The sequence below is a fragment of the Gorilla gorilla genome, chromosome 8 (genome assembly GCF_029281585.2).
Source record: "Gorilla gorilla gorilla isolate KB3781 chromosome 8, NHGRI_mGorGor1-v2.1_pri, whole genome shotgun sequence".
Taxonomy (NCBI): Eukaryota; Metazoa; Chordata; class Mammalia; order Primates; family Hominidae; genus Gorilla; species Gorilla gorilla.
Genome location: NC_073232.2, coordinates 40,768,585 through 40,789,162, shown reverse-complemented (window position 1 = coordinate 40,789,162; position 20,578 = coordinate 40,768,585). Strand labels below are relative to the sequence as shown.

The 20,578-nt window shown below is 38.9% G+C and overlaps 1 protein-coding gene across 12 annotated transcripts in view; it reads left to right on the top strand.

Moving 5' to 3' along the window:
• The window catches only part of KAT6B (lysine acetyltransferase 6B), a 207,079-nt gene that overhangs the window by 136,179 nt on the left and 50,322 nt on the right, over nt 1-20,578 (top strand). For 4 of the 12 annotated variants that reach the window (XM_055353381.2, XM_031015360.3, XM_055353382.2 and 1 more), the window contains 7 exons: nt 7,548-7,663; nt 7,908-7,989; nt 10,412-10,544; nt 13,308-13,690; nt 15,226-15,347; nt 17,440-17,555; nt 20,000-20,141. In XM_055353381.2, coding sequence (XP_055209356.2) covers nt 7,548-7,663; nt 7,908-7,989; nt 10,412-10,544; nt 13,308-13,690; nt 15,226-15,347; nt 17,440-17,555; nt 20,000-20,141 — 1,094 coding nt within the window. Of the gene's footprint in view, nt 1-7,547; nt 7,664-7,907; nt 7,990-10,411; nt 10,545-13,307; nt 14,240-15,225; nt 15,348-17,439; nt 17,556-19,999; nt 20,142-20,578 lie in introns of all 12 variants that reach the window. The other 8 variants (XM_055353383.2, XM_031015363.3, XM_031015362.3 and 5 more) reach the window with 2 other exon arrangements.

The window sequence follows — 20,578 nt, the reverse complement described above, 5'->3', positions numbered from 1 at the left end:
TTTGGCTGCTTTAGTCAAAAAAACTATTGTTCCTAACGCAGGGAAATGCTTTGTACATATTTATTCATCTGATAAATCAGAAGAATAGACTTTGTTGTTTTTTCCTCTTTAAATTGAAGGGTCAAAATAAAATATAGTTCATTTTAGGGAGTTTGGGGGTTCTTGTGGTTCTAAGGCTCTGTTTTGACACCTTGGTAATTCTAAGGAAAAAAGAAAACAATAGGCCAGCATACCTCAACAGTGTCCTCAAATAATGGCGGGAGCCCTGTTATCACAGTTCAGCATTTCAAGTGGGAATTACAGATTAGTTGGGACTCCTAGTTGACCTTATGGAAATGGCTGCCTTCTCACTCTCAGAAGAGTCTGTTGGTTCTGGGATTGAATTGAGACTGTTCATAATGTTCAAAGGGATCCCAAAATGTAAGTTGTTTATGTGAAAAAATACCCATAGCAGCATAAAACCAGAAAAAGGAAATATAGATGGCAGCCTGTGGGGAGGATCATTCTTAAATGTGTTTCCCATATGTGCCTGATGCTTTTCAGTCGTCCCTATCTGAAGTACCATTCATATGATGTCACATTTAGACTCTGCTTAGATTTCATAGATGAGAGTAATAAATGTATCCTTCTGCTTACATCATAAAGTAAAGCCAGTTAGAAATGTATCTGTTTTTAAAGGGGCTCGATGCTTTAAATGGGCAGTATTTTCTTTAACAGTTTTTTTTCTACTAAAAATTCTTTAAAAAAAAAATCATTCAAGTTTATATGTAGTAAAAACGTGAGGTGAGGTATGTAGTGCCCGGAGCTCTGAATGTGGTGTCCCTAGCCTGGGTTCCAGTTCTCTTCCGCCACTTGCTGGGTGTGTAACTTTGGTTTTCCTCATCTGTGGGGTGTAAAGGAGAATGTCTGCACCCTCCATCCACAGAGCTATTGTGGGATCCAGTGAGAAAATGATAGGAAGATGATCAGTAACTGTAAAACATGAGACAAATGTGAAGGATTATTCCAGCCACTAATATGAATGTGGGAATCATCAGATAGTCTAGGTCTGTGGAAGTGTTAGAAATGATTTTACTTGACTTTCATGGATCAGCCTACTTTGAAATTAACACTGTTATATTCTCTTTGCCTCATTAAGACCAAATTATCTTTAATTAGCTTCACATAAGTATTAGATATTATACCAAATGAAATTTTGTGTCTGCTGCTCAGATTGCTGGGTGGTTAAATCTTACTTACAGATGAGTTGTGTGCATGTGTGTTTTCAAATTAGCAAATCTAAGATAAGTGTACAGTTCAAAATTACAGCATCATTCTAAGTGGAAGCTCATTGAAACGGGAGACAGAAGAAAGGCTGCTGTGATGCAGCTGGGTGAGTGAGAGAAATCCCTTTTGTACAATAAAGGGAGCAAGAGCTGTGGAGTAGAATATCAGTGCACCCTCGGGAGACCTGAAGTCTTTCCTGGGTTTGTCTTTATTTGTGTGTTAACCCTGAACAAAATTTGCATGCTCATGGAGGGAACTGGTAGGGGCAGTATATGGATATGTGGACATATAAAAATATTTTAAAAGACCACTAGTTTCTTAAGGTCACCCCAGGAGTTGGTTGCTTAGTCATGCAGTTTCACATTGACTAGATGCAGATTGAATCATTAGGTTGGAAATCATTAGGTTGGACTCTTGACTAGAAAGAAACCTAAAGATATGATCCAAAGAAGAAAAGAGTCCAGGCGCTGTGGCTCACGCCTGTAGTCCCAGCACTTTGGGAGGCCAAGGCGGGTGGATCACCTGAGGTCAGGAGTTCAAGACCAGCCTGGCCAACATGGTGAAACCCCATCCCTACTAAAAAAAGGAAAAAAAAAAAAAAATTAGCCGGGCATGGTAGCGCATCCTGTAATCCCAGCTACTCGGAAGGCTGAGGCAGGAGAATGGCTTGAACCTGGGAGGCGGAGGTTGAGGTGAGCCGAGATTGCACCACTGCACTCCAGCCTGGGTGACAAGAGTGAAACTCTGTCTCAAAAAATAAAAATAAAAAAAAAAGAAGAAAAGATGGGGGGTTGGGGGAAAGAAGGTGAGCCCCATCCCCGCAAAAGCCCAAAGCATGATTGACCATCCAAAGGGATGTAACTTCACTAAAACTGTGCTTGTCTGGGTAATAGTGACCTCTTTGTAGCAAAATCTAATGATCGTTTTTAAGTGTTTACTAAAATCTAATTGGTATCTTTTAATCCACACCAAATAATTTCTCTTAGTCATATTTGATCTTGTAGAGAATCTTTTTTCTTGAAGTGTTCTTTTCCTTTGGCCCCTGTGACACCATATTATCTGTGTTTTTTCTCTACCACTTCTTTCCACATATTTTTGTTAGCCCCTTGGTCCTCTCTCCATTCCCTAAATGTTTCTTCAGATGTCTGTCGTGGCCCTGTGTTTGTTACTTTGCCTTGTAGCTTCTACTGAGCTTCTGACCCTAGATACAAATAACTATAGAGCTTTTCCAACGAGTCTACCCCCGAGGCACCTCAAAGTTAATATCCAGAACAGCTCATCAACCTTGCACTGCTTCCTCCACCCAAAACAACAGCCACAACAATAACAACAGAAATCCCAGCAAACAAACAGTATCCCACCTCTCCTGGAGGATTTCCTATATTCAGCAAATGGCACACCGTTCGCTACTCACTCAGTTACACAAACTAGACATTTGGAGCCATCCTCTGTCCTATTCTTTCACACCAAGGAATCACCAAAAACACATTGATTCTAAATCATAATAGGTATCTTGAATGCTAAATTTATCGATGCATCCCCACCAGCCAGCCCCACTCAGATCTGCTATTATAATGACCTCAATCTAGGCTTCACCCTTTTTCCTCCAATCCATTTTCCATACTATAGCCTAAGTTACCTTTTTAAATTATAAATCTGATCACATAATTTCATAAGTGGCTATCAGTTGCTCTTAGGAGAAATCCATATTCTTTAATATAGCCCCCAAAAACTTCTGGATTGGGCTCTGGTTTAACCCCATCTTACATCACTATTCTGTTCACATTCTGCACATTGGTTACATTGAACAACTTCTCTCTCCTTGGATATACCTCATTCATCTCTCCCTCTGTTCATGCCATCTTCCCTGCTCTTCCCCTCTTCTGGTCCCATCCAATCACACTCATCTTTTGGGTCTCTCTTTTAGGGAGGCCTTTCTCTAACTTCCTGCTAGATTCTCCCATATCCCTAAGCCACCCCATTGTAAGGCATTAATGCTCATTCTTGTTTAATGTTTGTCTTTCGTGCTGGGCTATGTGATCTGGAAGGGTGGGAACCATGCCTCTCCTTTTCCTCACTGTATCCAGTGCTCATTAAATATTAGTTGAAGGAAGGAGAGATGGACAGATGGATGGTCAGATAGCCAGTCTGAGGGGCTTAGTGTCTGAGTCGTTATTAGTTTTCCATTGCTACTGGAATAAATTACTACAGACTTAGTGGCTTAAAAACAACACATTTTTAATCTTATAGTTGTAGGTTGGAAGTCCATCATGGGTCTCACCAGATTAAAATCGGGGTATCAGCAGGGCTGGCTCCTCTCTGGAGACTTTAAGTGAGGATCCATGTTCTTTTTTTATTTTTTTGAGATGGAGTCTCACTCTGATGCCCAGGCTGGAGTGCAGTGGCATGATCTCGGTTCACTGCAAGCTCCGCCTCCCGGGTTCACGCCATTCTTCCACCTCAGCCTCCCGAGTAGCTGGGACTACAGGCGCCCGCCACCACGCCCGGCCAATTTTCTGTATTTTTTTTTTTTTTTTAGTAGAGACAGGGTTTCACCATGTTAGCCAGGATGGTCTCGATCTCCTGACCTCGTGATCCACCCGCCTCGGCCTCCCAAAGTTCTGGGAAGGAGAGGATCCATGTTCTTATCCATCTGGGTTATTGGCAGAATTCAATTCCTTGTGTTGACAGGACCGAGATCCTGGTTTTCTTGCTGTCAGGTGAAGGTCATGGCCAGGTTCTACAGGCCACCCACATTCCCCGGCTTGCAGCCCCCTCCCCATCTTGAAAGCCTGTGATAGCAGGTGGAGTCTCTCTCAAGCTTTGAACCCTTCCTCCTCCTTTTCCCATTTCATTTCTAACCAAGTCCGTAAAAGGTTCTCTGCTTTTAAGGATTAATGTGATTAGATCAATCATGCCCACTCAGATAATCCAGGATAAACTCCCCATCTCTAGGTCTGTACCCCTAGTCACTTCTGCAGAGTTCTTTTTGCTACAACAGGTATAGTATGTTTACAGGTTATGGGAATTAGAGCACAGATGGCTGGGGGGCTGCTGTTGTTGTGCTTACTACAGAGCCTGTGTTTTTTCTTCCTCAGTACTTTCTCCAAAAAGCTTTTCCACTGGTTTGTAGTTCCATTGGTACTTGTTTAATTTTAAATAGTATTCCTTTGGTTTTGCTAGATAAAACTATTGTAAGCTACTAGTACTTGACAATGTATTTGTGTAAAATTGAATGAGTGAATGAATATGTATTATGGCTCTCAAATCTGATAAATTGCAAAATACAATAGTAAAACAAACTCCAGAAAGACAAAGCACCATGAAATGTGTCAACAGAGAGAACAAGAATTTTAGAGGAAATTAGCTGGACATGGTGGGGCGTGTCAGTAGTCCCAGCACTTTGGGAGGCCAAGGCTGGTGGATTCTTGAGGCCAGGAATTCAAGACCAGCCTGGCCAACATGGCAAAACCCCATCTCTACCAAAAAAATACAAAACAATTAGCCGGGCTTGGTGATGCGTGCCTGTAGTCCCAGCTACTCGAGAGGCTGAGGTGACAGAACTGCTTGAGTCTGGGAGGCTAAGTTTGCAGTGAGCCGTGGTCATGCCACCACACTCCAGCCTGGGCAACAGAGTAAGACCCTGTCTCAAAAATAAAAAAATAGGCTGGGCGCTGTGGCTGACATCTGTAATCCCAGCACTTTGGGAGGCTGAGGCAGGTGGATCACAAGGTCAGGAGATCAAGACCATCCTGGCTAACACAGTGAAACCCTGTCTGTACTAAAAATACAAAAACAAAATTAGCCAGGCGTAGTGGCGGGCGCCTCTAGTCCCAGCTACTAAGGAGGCTGAGGCGGGAGAATGTCGTGAACCTGGGAGGTGGAGCTTGCAGTGAGCCAAGATGATGCCACTGCACTCCAGCCTGGGCAACAGAGCGAGACTCCGTCTCAAAAAAAAAAAAAAAATTAAAGTGTTAGAGGAAATTGTTGAGTTCATGAAATCGCTAAACCAGAGGTAAGAAATTATTTGATCAGTAGCATTGCTTTCCTTTATCTAATTACTGTAGATTGTGCAGTAGTATATCAAGACATGTTACAGTCTTTTGTGTTATTTTAAAGTTGGCCATGAGAAAATAAAATGGAAATATTTCTTCATCCCTCAGCATCCTTTACAGAATCATAGAAATTTAGAACTGTAAGGGATCTATGGCCAATTCTCTTGAGCTAAATAAAGGTAAGATTGCTGCCTAAAGGAAAGATAGGCTGAAGATTTTAGAATTTGATAGGGTAGCTTAAATAGTAGTAGTTGAGATACAGTATTGCTTAAAGTGAGAGAAACCATTAAGAGAAAGAATATTCCTTGCCCCTGATTGAAAATGGCTGAAATCCACTAATTTTCAAACTGCATAATTATCAAAAAGTCTGTCTTTCATAAGATACCTGTGAGAATAAATAGTAAGCTGTAATATGATGTGAATTACATTAGTTACTGAATATTAAGTCACAAAGTACAAAAGCAGATTTGAATGTAGAGAAAAATTCAGTGCGTGAAATTGAGGTCATATGTGCCCATGATATATGCCTTACAGGAAGTAATAAAAAAGAGGGGGGAAGTAAGTGGTATACTTTTAAGCTGATGGGACCCATTTTAAGGGTGGAAGTTAAATTGCTGTTCTTTAAAAGTTAAGTTTTTACCCCCCTCACTATATAAGGGGACAGAGGGGAGGGCTCTGATCAAAGTAGACCTCTCCCCTCCCCGCTTCAGTGTGCTTCTTAGAAGTCAACAAGCAAGCTGTCTTTGTTTGCCGTTCCTGAGCAGAAAGAGGAGATTGATACCATTTTTATCTATTCAGACTTTTTCCTTGCATTCATTTGAATGAGAGAAGCCTCGTAAAAGAACAGTGTCACAGGTTAAATGCATCTGCCTGGGTGTCTCTCCTGCCTGAGGTCATAATCCTGTGACAATATTTTATTTTCTCAACATCTTAAATACAGATGTTTTGAGTTTTTTTTTTTTTAACTCAGGAATAGTGTGCTTTTATTAATGGTATTGGTGATTGATTTTGAATGTTTTTACTTCAAAAAGCCAAATCTCCTGGTGGGTGGAATTTTATGAAGCACCTGTTAAGCTTTAGGGAGGAGGACCTTTTTGGCAGCAATCCAAAATACATATTTAAACAATGAGCCTGCCAAAGTCAGGAAATTATAAAACAGTTTTGAAATTGCAGAATCTGCTTTTTTTTATTACCCCTTAGGTTTCCTTTGCAGCTTGGTTGTAAGTTCTTTCACATGGGATTTACTAATGTTCTTACTATTTAAAGACCAGGTTTAAAAAAATAAAATCAAGTTTGGAGATCTCTTCGGGTTTATATGATAAAAGACCATTAGATTTTAAACTGTACAGCCTTCCAAAGAATCTAGGCTCACGCTCCCCACACCTCTTGGAGGAATCTATTACACACTGGCTCATGGCTGGCTCCTTTGAATGGCGTTGCCCCTCAGGGTCTCCAGTTTTCCTCTGTGAAGTGAGCAGTAAGACCTGGTGTGTGGAGCGCTGCTAGGTGAAAAGTGTGCCCCAAACAGGAAAATGGGGGAACCTGCTGAGGTCACACTTCTTGGTGGGTCCTGTTTAACCTGGATCTCTCAGCTTCTTAACTCTGTCTCTCAAATTCACTGTTTTCTGCTCCTGCTTCCAGAGTTTAAACTCAGTGACCCAGGGGCAAGATGGCAATGGAATATCCTCTGTCTAGCCCAGCAATGGGATGTTCTTTGTGTGCTATTGGATTTGGGTGGGGGAGGGCATCTGTAGTTATGTTAAGCAGCCTCAATTTTTTATTTAGTTATCTGTTGAGTTTTATGATTTCATCATACACAGAGAGCAGGAATTGTTTGAACTTTGGCAACTCCCCTCAGTGTGTGGCAAACCAGGACCCCATGGGTAGATGGTGGTTGATGAAGACGGCAAGTACAGGTGCAGGAGTAAGAACGCCTGAGCCTGTGTTATCTTCAGGTTCTCAAAGGCTTCAGATTGGAATTGGTATAAATTAAGTTCTCTTAGGGAAAACATTTGTACAGTCATTTTGTTACATACAGGGAAAGAAGGCAAGGGGAAAAGGCAGAAAGGAAAATCTGTAATTCGGATTCTCTGATCTGTTGGCATTTTCAAGTTCCTAAGGTTCATTGGCTAGCCTCATCAGCTATCTATTAAATATTAGGGAATGGGAGTTTTAAAAAGTCAAAGGCACCATTCCCATCAAGCAATTTGCTTTTTATTCTCATAGGACACCCATCCTGTTTGAAATTTTGTCCTGAATTAACAACAAATGTAAAGGCCTTAAGGTGGCAGTGCATCGAATGCAAGACATGCAGTGCCTGTAGAGTCCAAGGCAGAAATGCTGTAAGTATGGCTCCCGTAATCCGCCTCCAGGTAACTCGCTAATTTCCAGTGTTAAGGTGTTTTCGTTTTTATAGAGTATGGCTACTTTCTTTCTAAAGTTTTAAATACACATGATGTCAAACTGCAACCAGGATCTTGGTGCACTTTCCTTATATTGTATTAATGTTAATCCAGTAACAAAAGAATTTTTGGCCTTTTACAGTTGGTTTCAGTCTCAATTAGTTTCTAATATGTTATATTACAGGATAATATGCTTTTTTGTGATTCCTGTGATAGAGGATTTCATATGGAATGCTGTGACCCACCACTTTCCAGAATGCCAAAAGGTGAACTTCTAAACTGTACTAAAAATGTATTTTATTATATATTGGTTAGCTTTGTCCTGAGGTCTGACAGCTCAGAGGTATACAGGTTCTTTAAGCATTTTTTTCATCCCTCCCACCTTCCCTATACTTCTGAGTTTAGCACAGGTTGTGAATAGAGGAGTATAAAAGCATAGAAAAAAATACATATATATATGTGTATATATATATACATATATGTAAAATAAAGGCTCTAATTCAGACCCAGGGATGAAAAGACCATCTCTCTCTCCAAACCATTCCCCTATTAGAATAAGATTAGATTATTAAGGTCAAAAGTTTAGAACACTCTCCATATTATTCAGCACAGTGTTAATTAAGAGCTTAACAAATTTTATATTTTTGGGGATGATAGTGACTCCAAAGTCCTACAACAGGAAGCCATCACCATTTTCTTGGCCATTAGTTGATATTTTGAACACAAGCATCTGAATGATCTTATAGCTGATTGTGTCTGATGGACTGTGGATTTTCTTCTGTTTATTGTGTAAATCAGCTAAGCTCAGCCTTTTCCCCTCATTTTGCAATATACTAAACATTTAAAAATAACTTTGCCTTTTTATTATAAAATCCATAATTTACATTGTGGAAGATTTAAAAAGTACAGATAGACAAAAAAGGAATAAAAATAAAAATGAATTGGAAATTTCCTTCTCTGCCTTCACATACCCTTTGAAGGGAAATGGAACATTCTGTACATGTTTTTGTAATGTACTTTTTCCTCCCTCTTAATAGATTATAAGCATCCCCTACATCATTAAATATTCTCCTAAACATAGTTTTTAATAAGTACGTAGAACTCCATAGTATAGAGCAGGGATTACAAACCTGGCAACTATGGGTCACAGATATGCTTTGTTGGCACAATATTTTTACAAGTTTGAATCTGAGTCCTCTGGGTGGTGCGTGCGTGCTCCAGTTTGCCACAATCTCACTACTCCCTGCTGTCTTACGTTCCAATTTGCTTCAGTCACATATATTATACAATCTAGGTCCTTCCTGGAGGTATTTGATTTTCCAACCCCCTATATAAATGAACTCTAATTTATTTAACCAGTCCCTTAGGGTGGATATTACAAATGTTTCCAATTTTTTCCATCCACAATTATTTCCTTGAAATAAATTCCTAGAGGAGGAACTGTTGGATCAAAGGCTAGATACATGAAAGGCTGTATCAGTTTTCAGGCTGTCCAGCAGTATAGAAGGATACCTATTTTCCTGTATTTTGACCAGTACTCACCGTTACTATATCTCCTTGAGTCTAAGATAACATGTTTTTTTTTAATGTTTTAATATTTTTGAAGTCAGATGCATCATACAGTATCTTAGATTTGATTAAATAGAGTATTATTATTTTTAAAATTTTACCAGTTGGATAATAGAAATATGTCTGATTATTTCTTTTTAAGTAGTCAGATTGAACATTTCTTGTGTTTTATTCTTGGCTGTTTGTATATCATCTTTTCTAAAGTACCTTTTTTTATCCATTAATCATTTTTCTCTTGGGATTTTTACCTTTTTCTTCCTGATTTGCAGAAGCTCTTTTTTTGTGTGTAGTCATATTCATGAATCTTTTTATTTATGGCTTCAGTTTTAAATGTCAGTCATGCTTAGATTATATAAATATCCACATATCTTTCCTGGTACTTATAACATTTTATTTTTTCATATTACAATATTCATCTGTCTAGAATTTATTCTTGTAAAGGATAGGAAATAATTCCTCTTCCAGATACATAGCTATTTGTTCTATCATGCTTATTGAATCATTTCATCCTTTCTCCACTGATTTGAAATATGACCTTTTGATATGCTAAACTTTTCTGTAGGCTTCGGTTGTTCTGGTCTTTCCATTCTTATCCATTGACCTATTTCTCTATGCTGGATGTATAGTTTGAATCATTGTAGTTCTGCAGTACTCAAAACTTTTATTTAAATTTTAAAATTATATTTTATACTGATAATTTTTTTTTAGTGTTGGAACTTTCCAGAAAGAGATGATAAGACAATTTTTTTTTTCTTCTAGAAATTCCAAAAATGGACTGATTTGAAAATGTCTCCCTCAAATCAAAAGATATAATATCTGACAGGGGCGAGTTTTCATGTGTGTTTATGTGTTGGTGAGAGGCTTAATGACATGTTGGGAACAGCTTTATGGAAGGATTCTGAGAGAGGGGCCACCTCTGCCCTCACCACCTTCACTCCGGGGAAATTGACCTTAGTGATGGCTTCCTAAGGAAAATGACAAAAGGGAATGACGCATTTTTTGGAGTAAAGTTCAGCATACAGGCATCCTTGAGCAGCTTATTACAGCAACAACTTATATTTAATATCTTCTCTTAAAATGAAACATTAAAATATTTTTCTCATATATATATTAATTCAGGGATGTGGATTTGCCAAGTCTGCAGACCAAAGAAAAAGGGAAGAAAACTACTTCATGAGAAAGCTGCACAAATAAAACGACGATATGCAAAACCCATTGGACGACCGAAAAATAAATTAAAGCAACGATTGTTGTAGGTTGAGATCTTATCAAAAGAAATCATTTATGTTTTGCTTTAAAATATAGGTGATTGTTATTCTCTCAGATTCCTTTAGGGGTTTTTTGGCATCATTTTTTCAAACTCAAGGGTTGAAAAATACTTCTCCTTTTGCATAAGCTGTGGAAATTTTTTGAAAATAACATTTTTAATTACCATTGGCATTTTGGGGTCTTCTGTTGGCAGTAGCTGTGATACTAAGTGACGTTTTTCAAGCAGCAGGATGGAAGCAGAATGTAAGAATTGGAAACAGTCATTCAGCCTACTTTATTACTGGCTGAGCATTAGAAGAGCTTAATTGTGTAAATATTTTCATAGGAATTTTAAAGCGAGAGGGATTTGTCCATGTCTATAGCAAATCTCTTTTGTCACTCCAGATAACATTTTAGAAAAATACCTCTCTCTTCTGATAGTAATGTAGCATTACCACTTTTTAAGATCTCTTTTATGAAATAGGAGCTTCTGAAAAACCTGCAGATGACCACTTACCTCTGAAGAGTTAGACAGAACTATTTGACAACTGCACTTGTGCAGACATATATATAAAATAATATATTCGCAGTGGCCTGGAAATCTACTATGATAACCCCATTTTCACTATCTTGTTGCTGTATAATTGCCATTAAAGCCCAGTAGAGCATTTAGCAGGAGTTAGTTGGAAAAGCAGAGAAAAGATAAGAGGTGAAATGAATTTATTTTAACCCGTGTAGAGTATAGATTTGACTATCAGCATTAAGGTGTTTACGAATGGAATCAGTAGACTTGCACATCTATAGCAGTTCTACCAACAGACTACCATCATCTTTTCAGGCTTAGTGAAAGGGTCATTGTGATGGAGAAAGAATACATGCTCTGCACACACCTTGAACAGACACCAAGAATCTCACTCCCTTGCTTACTCCTTTTCCCCTAATTTTATCTGAAGCTGCTCTCACTATCTTACTTGCTCTCAGAAAAATAGTATTCTCCCATACCTTTATCTCCTAAGAAGAAGTAAGAAATGCAGGCTCCTTTCTAGAGTTTTCTATGAAACTTTGCGAAAACCCTTTAACCGGTAGACATTTTCAATAGATTTTGAAAAAATTTCTAGAGGCAAACATGAAACATTTATGAATAAAATCTTTCATGGTAGTATCATTTGAAGTAGAAATTATATGTTTTTGCATTCATCCTGTGTAAGCATTGTTCCCAACATGGGACCATATCCTCAGGGCCCAATTAAAAAAACCAAATTAGGATATAAACTTTCTAAACAGAGGACACAGCTGAAAATTGCATCTGGCACCAATCCTAACTTTTTGTTTGTCCAAAATTGTCCTTTGAGCTTAGGAATTTTTAAGACAGTCTAGGGAGTTTTCCTTTTTACATGCTTTGTAAGCATATTATCCTTTCTGGGCAATCGATTCCAGATACAATCCAAATGCAGCGTTCTGATGTGAAACATTTTAGCCTGGATGAGTTCCTTGTTGGTAACTCTCACTGTGTCTCTAGCGACACTAGAGTTCTCTAGCGTTCACCTGACTTGGCTGAATTGGTGGTGCCAGGCAGAGTCCCTGGCAATAGAGCCACCTCAGATGAGCCTGGTAGCTGCACCTACCTCCCCCTTCAACCAACAGCTGAAATCTGGTCATTAAATCTTTGTATACAAGATGATCACTAAAATATACTCTTGTATTTGTAATTACTTAAGATATTTTTATAATTCAGTATTGTATCTTTTTAAGGCTTTCATTTTGTCATTATTCACCTTCAGCTAAATTGATCATTTTGAAAGTACATTCTTGGGCCCCAGCATTGTCATAATTCATCTGCAAATGTTTCTCTATTGTATAAAACTCTGCTACAAAATGGGTAGCTTCGCAAACCCTAGCCTGAGGTGAAGACAGTTGGCCGCTGTTCATGTAAGCAGCTGTGTTAGCGAGTGACCTCTAGTTTCTAGAACTACTCAACAGTATGGGCAGAACCGGGGTACAAAGATTCTGACGCCAAGTGTCTGATAATGACCATGGTAAATGTGCCGCTTCTTCACCAGACTCTCCATGTCATGTCTGACCCGCTGTAGCTTTTCTTTAATCATTTCTTCAGTTTTTTGCTATTGTTGTCCTTTTTTCAGCAATATTTTATGCTGTAGTTAATTGTCTTCTCTCCTAAGAGAGTATTATTGGTTATCTTACCATCCTAAGCACAAACTGCTGAGAGGAAGAGGATGTCTTTTTATGTTTTCTTAAAAAAAAGTACAAATTTATAGCCATATCCAAACTCTATTTATATAAGTTTGCAAATTGAATTAAAAATTACTTTTAACTAGAGATTAGATAAGCTTCTTCTTTTGCTTCTGGATAACACATATGACTTATTTCCTCCTAATACTTTAAAAAAGACATTTCAGAAAATCATAACTACTTGTGACAACACCAAAGGATAGCTTGTTTTTATTTAATTATAATTAAAGCATTGGGTGTTCTTTTAGTCTCTTCAGCATTTTTCTTGCTTATATTGCCCTTGGGTCCACATGGATTCTTCCAGTACCTGGTGGATGGGCCCTGGAAGAACCATGACATGCAAATGCAGTTGCTGCTGCCTTTCCAACAGAGAAACATCTAGGTGGTGGCACACACAAAAAATACAGTTCTTAAGTTTAAGCCCATTGAATGCATCTAGTTGCAATAAATTTGTTTTTAGATACCTTTATAATTCTATTTATTAAATGCTGATACTATTCTCTAAATTTCTGCCTAGGTCTGTAACCAGTGATGAAGGATCCATGAATGCATTCACAGGAAGGGGGTCACCTGGTAGGGGTCAAAAGACTAAAGTCTGTACCACACCTTCATCTGGTCATGCTGCATCTGGGAAGGACTCAAGCAGCAGATTGGCTGTTACAGACCCCACTCGGCCTGGTGCCACCACCAAAATCACCACCACCTCCACCTACATTTCTGCCTCTACACTTAAAGTTAACAAGAAAACCAAAGGGCTCATTGATGGCCTTACTAAGTTTTTTACACCATCACCTGATGGTCGCAGATCACGAGGTGAAATTATAGACTTTTCAAAGCACTATCGTCCAAGGAAAAAGGTCTCTCAGAAACAGTCATGCACTTCTCATGTGTTGGCTACAGGTACCACACAAAAGCTAAAACCTCCACCTTCTTCACTTCCACCCCCAACCCCCATCTCCGGTCAGAGCCCCAGTTCACAAAAGTCCAGCACGGCCACTTCTTCTCCCTCTCCCCAGAGTTCTTCCAGCCAGTGCAGTGTGCCCTCCCTGAGCAGCCTTACCACTAACAGCCAGCTGAAGGCACTCTTTGATGGGCTTTCTCATATCTATACCACTCAGGGACAGTCTCGCAAAAAGGGACACCCGAGTTATGCACCACCCAAACGTATGCGTCGTAAAACTGAATTATCTTCCACGGCAAAATCTAAAGCCCACTTCTTTGGCAAAAGAGATATTAGAAGTCGGTTTATTTCTCACTCCTCCTCCTCTAGCTGGGGGATGGCTAGAGGAAGTATTTTTAAAGCAATTGCTCACTTCAAGCGAACAACTTTCCTTAAAAAGCACAGGATGCTAGGCAGATTAAAATATAAAGTGACCCCTCAGATGGGGACCCCCTCACCAGGGAAGGGGAGCTTGACAGACGGAAGGATTAAACCTGATCAGGATGATGGTAAGCAAAAGGTCAAAGCTCCAACCAAACCTGCGTCCCGTCCCTTTCTCCCCAACCCCGAAAAAAATCAACCAATCAATTCCTATTTGTCACATAGGTCTTAGCTATTTCTCTTGTTCTCACTTCACTTTCATACAGAAGCAGTGAAACTTTGACCTTTTTCTAATGCTGACTAAACCTCCAAAATGTTGTTTTTCCAACTAATACTCTCCCACCTTTTATTATTTATTTCCATTCGTAGTGACACTAGGACCCCCAGATGCCTCCATAGCGTTGCTTATGGCTTTGTAGTCCCGCATGAGTAGCCACTGCCATGCTTCTGCCATGCTCTCCCCCATGTCGCCTCTGCAGCCACAGCGCTGTTCAGTTGTGTGCTGTCAGTGCTTCCAACAGGGGGTGTTTCAGCTCTTCCCTCTGCTCCATTGCTTTCTCATGACAAAGTTCATCCTGCTTCCGTCTCAGCAAAGCCTGATCTGTGACTCTGTGATGTGTGCTTTTGGATGTGAGTGTGTCTGTGTGTGTATCCACCTTAGGGAGAAAACGGATTTCATAATTTCATTGAACAAATTGGCCCATTACATTTGCTACCCTTTATCAAACAAAAACCGAAAATGTGTCATTTGGACAAAGTGGTAGAATTTATTATCTCAAAACTGATAATGGGAATGCTTTAACTAGACATTGATAAAACTTCTAATCTTGGTTGAAAAATATGATTTCACTTTGTATTGCTCTTACTTTCCCTCATATATTTATTAAAGCTGTAAAAAGATGACAGTGATAAATTCAAATAAAAATTTGAGTATAGCAGGGAAAGGATACTGCTGGATCTATGAGCAGTGCTTAGATGTAAAAGCTTATTTATAAAGCTTTAAAAAAAAATCCCTATTTGCCCAGTATGCTAATTTGGTGCCATTTTGGTAATATATGGTGGTTACTCATGATTCAAGTCAGTGAATACACTTTCTGCTGGTTTTAAATGACAGATACTGAAATAAAAATAAACATCAAACAAGAAAGTGCAGATGTAAATGTGATTGGAAACAAGGATGTCGTTACTGAAGAGGATTTGGATGTTTTTAAGCAGGCCCAGGAACTTTCTTGGGAGGTAAGGCGAGGATCCCACATTGTAGTAGCAAGTATAAGATGTGGCTTCTAACTATTAATATGGAATTACTATGTTGATTTTATAGAGAATCCCTTTCAACATCCTTTGTGATTCTTTAGCCGTTATCATGCCCATTTTTACTGACTGTACATTCAAAAGCAATGACTTAGTAGAATTGTCTCCACTCTTAAAAGTAGGTATGGACTCAGCTGGTCTCACAAAATAACAGAGTAGCATTAGTTGAGGCAGATTTTGGAAAACATTTCTAGGTGTGAAGGAATAGATTTCTGATGAGTTTTGCCTAAATTTAGAAAATAACAATTTAAAATCATTAACAAAAAGAAGAACATCGCTGTTAAATTCACCGATGTTTCTTCCAACACAGATGGCCAGCCATATGAAAAATGTCTCATATTTTTAGCTCTTTTGCATTGATGAAAACAATATTTTGTTTCACAATCAGTTGTAGTCAGTTTTATTTTTATTGTCCAGTAGTTTCTTTAAGTGATTCCACTTTAATTCTGCTTAAGTTTTTACCACCCAGATATTGACAGGTGAGGCTGTCAGACTTCTCAAAGACGAATCTGTTATGAATTGTGAATTTGTTGTGTCAGTGACTACATTCCGTTTCTATGACCAGTGTGGTCAGGTAGACTCCCTACCCAACCCCACTTCCTGTTTTGTGGGGAAGGGGTTTTCTGTAGGCTCTTAACGCTTTATTTTTAGTAGCAGCCAGTTGGGCTAAATACTCCTGACAGTTTCTACCTTCAGAGCTATTGGGTATTTCCAACCCTCATTCTGCCCCGATCTATCAGGATGCCTTGTATCAGCTTTCCTTTGGCTAAGATAAATGTCAGATTTCCCCCAGTTATTAAGGCTGGAAGTCCTTGAACCAGCCCAGGTTGGAAATGGAGTAGGTCAAAACTCCTACGTCGATCAGTAGTGGGATTGTGCCCTTGAATGGCCACTTTACTCCAGCCTGGGCAACACAGCAGGATGCCACCTCTTTTAAAAAAAGATTCGAAGTCCTTAAATATTATCTTTTTTTGGCCTACTTCTGACATTCATATGTAAACATGAACAGTAGGCCATTATCTGAAAGATACTGCTAATTCTAAAGTTTTTTTCATTCCAACATGGTAAAACTGGCTTTTTTTATTCAAGAAATATTCTTGTTCTGTGTCAGGTCCTGTACCAGACACCAGGGATACCACAGTGAATCTGGCAGGCAGAGTTCTTAACCTTGTGTGGCTTACTACATGGAAATAAGGGAAATAAGAGGAGACAAATGCTAAGCTGCAGATTTCACAATTGATTATTTAATTACAGTTGTGATAAATACTACCTCGTGGAGGAATAGGAAACTGTAAGCATCTGTAATAAATAAGCCTGTGTAATAGCCACATCATTTATAATCACCTAATTTCTAATTTGTTACAACAGATTGTTAAATCCAGTTCTATCGACATTTGTATGTATTTATACCATACTTATTTCCTTCGCTATATTGTTTCTTAGGGTATTCGTTTGCTGTGAATCTTACACAAAGGTAATGTTAGGTTGGTGCAAAAGTAATTGTGGTTTTTGCCATTGAAAATTATAAAAACAGGCCGGGCGCGGTGGCTCACGCTTGTAATCCCAGCACTTTGGGAGGCCGAGGCGGGCGGATCACGAGGTCAGGAGATGGAGACCATCCTGGCTAACACGGTGAAACCCCGTCTCTACTAAAAATACAAAAAAATTAGCCGGGCGTGGTGGCGGGCGCCTGTAGTCCCAGCTACTCGGGAGGCTGAGGCAGGAGAATGGCGTGAACCCGGGAGGCGGAGCTTGCAGTGAGCCGAGATTGCGCCACTGCACTCCCGCCTGGGCCACAGAGCGAGACTTCGTCTCAAAAAAAAAAAGAAAATTATAAAAACAGTAATTACTTTTGCACCAACCTATTTCATAAGGGTCTATAGTGTTTTAAGGCCATGCAAATTCACAATTAAGATTAGTGTTCTGATCTTGATAAGTTTTGATAGTCACTGGTGAAAGAACCAAAATGTAAGTGAAGTATATATATTATTATTTTCCTTTTCTTTCTATTTGACAGAAAATAGAGTGTGAGAGTGGGGTGGAAGACTGTGGCCGGTACCCTTCTGTGATTGAATTTGGTAAATATGAAATCCAAACCTGGTACTCCTCGCCTTACCCACAGGAATATGCAAGGTAATGGAATAAGTCTGGCAGGTGTATAACTTGAATGTCACATATGTGAGAAAGGAAAATTCTTGATTCTAAAGCAAGAATTAGGGATGATTTTAGGAAATAAATTTTGATAGTCAATGCCAAGTGCTTCCCAAACTATTGCTTTTGCCAGCACCTTTTTATAGTATTCCTTGTTCTCGGTAAATTCCTTATGCTCGTTAGTTACATGGGCATTATAAATTTTGCCATTTAGCTTCTAGATTGTGCTTTCTTTCCTTGGTTAATTGGGGAAATGTTGGTTTTGTATGAAACCAAATTTAAAAAAAAAGAAATTTGCCATGGTGAATTATTGGGTAGACTTTCTTCTCCAGTTGTCTTTTATATTTTTTAATTAGGCCTGTTAGTTTTACCTCTGATTTCTGGCATTTTATTTTCAAGTTTTTAATAGAAATTTAGCAAAAGAAGGAAAAATGGGAGAAAGTAAGTGGGAATGGGTAGTCTTAAGAGACCCTTCCCCAAATTTTTACTTTAGAACATTTGTGACTTTGAAGAGAAGGCCAGGCCCAGTGACTCACTCCTGTAATCCCATCACTTTGGGAGGCCAAGGTGGGTGGATCACCTGAGGTTAGGTGTGCAAGACCAGCCTGGCCAACATGGCAAAACCCCATCTCTACTAAAAATGCAAAAATTAGCCAGACGTGATAGGACATGCCTATAATCCCAGCTACTCGGGAGGCTGAGGCAGGAGAATCACTGGAACCCAGGAGGTGGAGGTTGCAGTAAGCCGAGATCGCACTACTGCACTCCAGCTCAGGTGACAGACCAAGATCCCATCTCAAAAAATAAAAAATAAAAAGGAGAAAATAATGGTATCCAAGTTTTTTTTTGTCTTGAACTCAAGATTAGCTGTGAACGAATATATCCCAAAATGGGTACATTGAGAATAGATGTCTTCCATAAAGTATGTCAGGGTACACTTTACTAGTATCTTCAAAAATTTTTTAGTCTGCAAAGTTTTCAGTATTTATAAACTTGATTTTCTTACAGAATAGATCTTGTTTTTTTTTCGTTAGCATGTGAGTGTCTGGCCAATCACGTAACTGGAGAAAATGCTAAGTGTTTTCTAAAAGTTAAGTGACAAAGTAAGAGTCAAGAATTTTGGTTTCTCCTTCCTTATACCATTTGATTGTGTGTTCTTGAACAATTTTAAAAGACTATGAGCTTTAATTTGCATAGGTAATGATAAGCCATGTGCTCTGAAAGATTTGAATAAAATTTGTACATAAGTGCAAGATTTGAAAGTAGTCTCACCTGTGTCTGCCTCTCTCTTGAAAACCTTTCTCCCCATTCTTATACTCCAAAGACCTTGCAAGTGCTTCTAAACATTTTCTTATAAATACCAGCCATGTTCATTAAGATATGGAAATAAAAAGTGTTCTGATTTTTAAGGTGGAGAAAAAGTCAGCAGGGAAGAGAGGTGTTTGTCTTTTACTCAAAGTAACAGTGGAATTGGTAGAAAACAAATTAGGTCTTTTGATTTTCAGCCGTGCTATTTACTGCGTTTAGACCATATATAAATCTCTGATAATAACTTTAAAGTTACCTCTTCCAGAGGTGGAAATGGTAACAACTAAGTTTGAGGACTTTTCAGCCTCATATGTATGCAGATTATTTAAAATAATAAATTCACTTCTGAGTAAGATATTATATCTAAACCACTAACCATATATAATTGGAAATAAGATAGTAAATGTGAATTTTGAAAAATATGCTTGGTCCCTTGACAGGATGGTATCCTTATTAAGTTGATTTTTTAGGGTGGTGGTTCCACATCTGTAAAGCTTTCTTTATATAGGATATTTTTAAGGAAACAAATTATTTGTTCACAAAGTAAAGGGAGCACATATTATGGATTATATTAAAAAATAATGCATGGTTGTTTTTACATTCTGTCTTTACTATTGGCTTTCTTTCTTTCTTTCTCTTTCTTTCTTCCTTGCTTCCTTCCTTCCTTCCTTCCTTCCTTCCTTTCTTCCTTTCTTCCTTTCTTTCCTTTCTTTCTTTCTTTTTTTGACGGTGTCTCACTCTGTTGCCCAGGCTGGAGTGCAGTGGTGCAATCTCGATTCACTGCAACCTCCGCCTCATGGGCTTAAGCGATTTTCCTGCCTCAGCCTCCCAAATAGCTGGGACCACAGGCATGTGCCACCATGCCCAGCTAATTTTTGTATTTTTAGTAGTGATGAGGTTTCACCATGTTGGCCAGGCTGGTCTCAAACTCCTGATCTCAGGTGATCTGCCTGCCTTAGCCTCCCAAAGTGCTGGGATTACAGGTGTGAGCCATTGCACCCAGCCTCCAATGTTATTATACAGCCTTTTTATGATGTAGAGAAAATTGAACAATATTTAATCTTCCCCCCAACAGTATAATCTATCTGATAGATTCTGTGATTTTTAAACTTTAACAGATTACCAAAGCTTTACCTGTGTGAATTCTGTCTTAAATATATGAAAAGTAAAAATATTTTGCTAAGACACTCCAAGAAGTGTGGATGGTTTCATCCTCCAGCAAATGAAATTTACCGAAGGAAAGACCTTTCAGTATTTGAGGTAAGCACGTGTAAATAAAAAAATTCAGCTTTTTGAAATCTAGTACTCCTAATTGTTGACTATGTGCTGATTTGTGTTTAGAAGGTACAAAGTATACTTAATTTTGGCACTGAAATTCAGACTGCCCTTTAAAACATCTCCATGTTTTGGAATGTTTATCTAACCATATTAAGCAACCATTTAGACTGATGAAGAATCCCTACTTCATCACATTAACATTTTTGTCTTCCCCAAAATCCCTGTCTACACTAGATACATTCACCAGGAATTTATGATCTCCTCAGCTCTTTGTAAATTCCACTTTCTTTGGCAGGAGAAATGAGCTTTGTTCAGCAGCTCCAGCCAATGTCTGGCAGGTGCTCACTCTTCCAGGGAATTGAGCAGCTGTACATATCTCCTCAATACACAACCACCTGTGTTTCCATCCACTTCTTGGC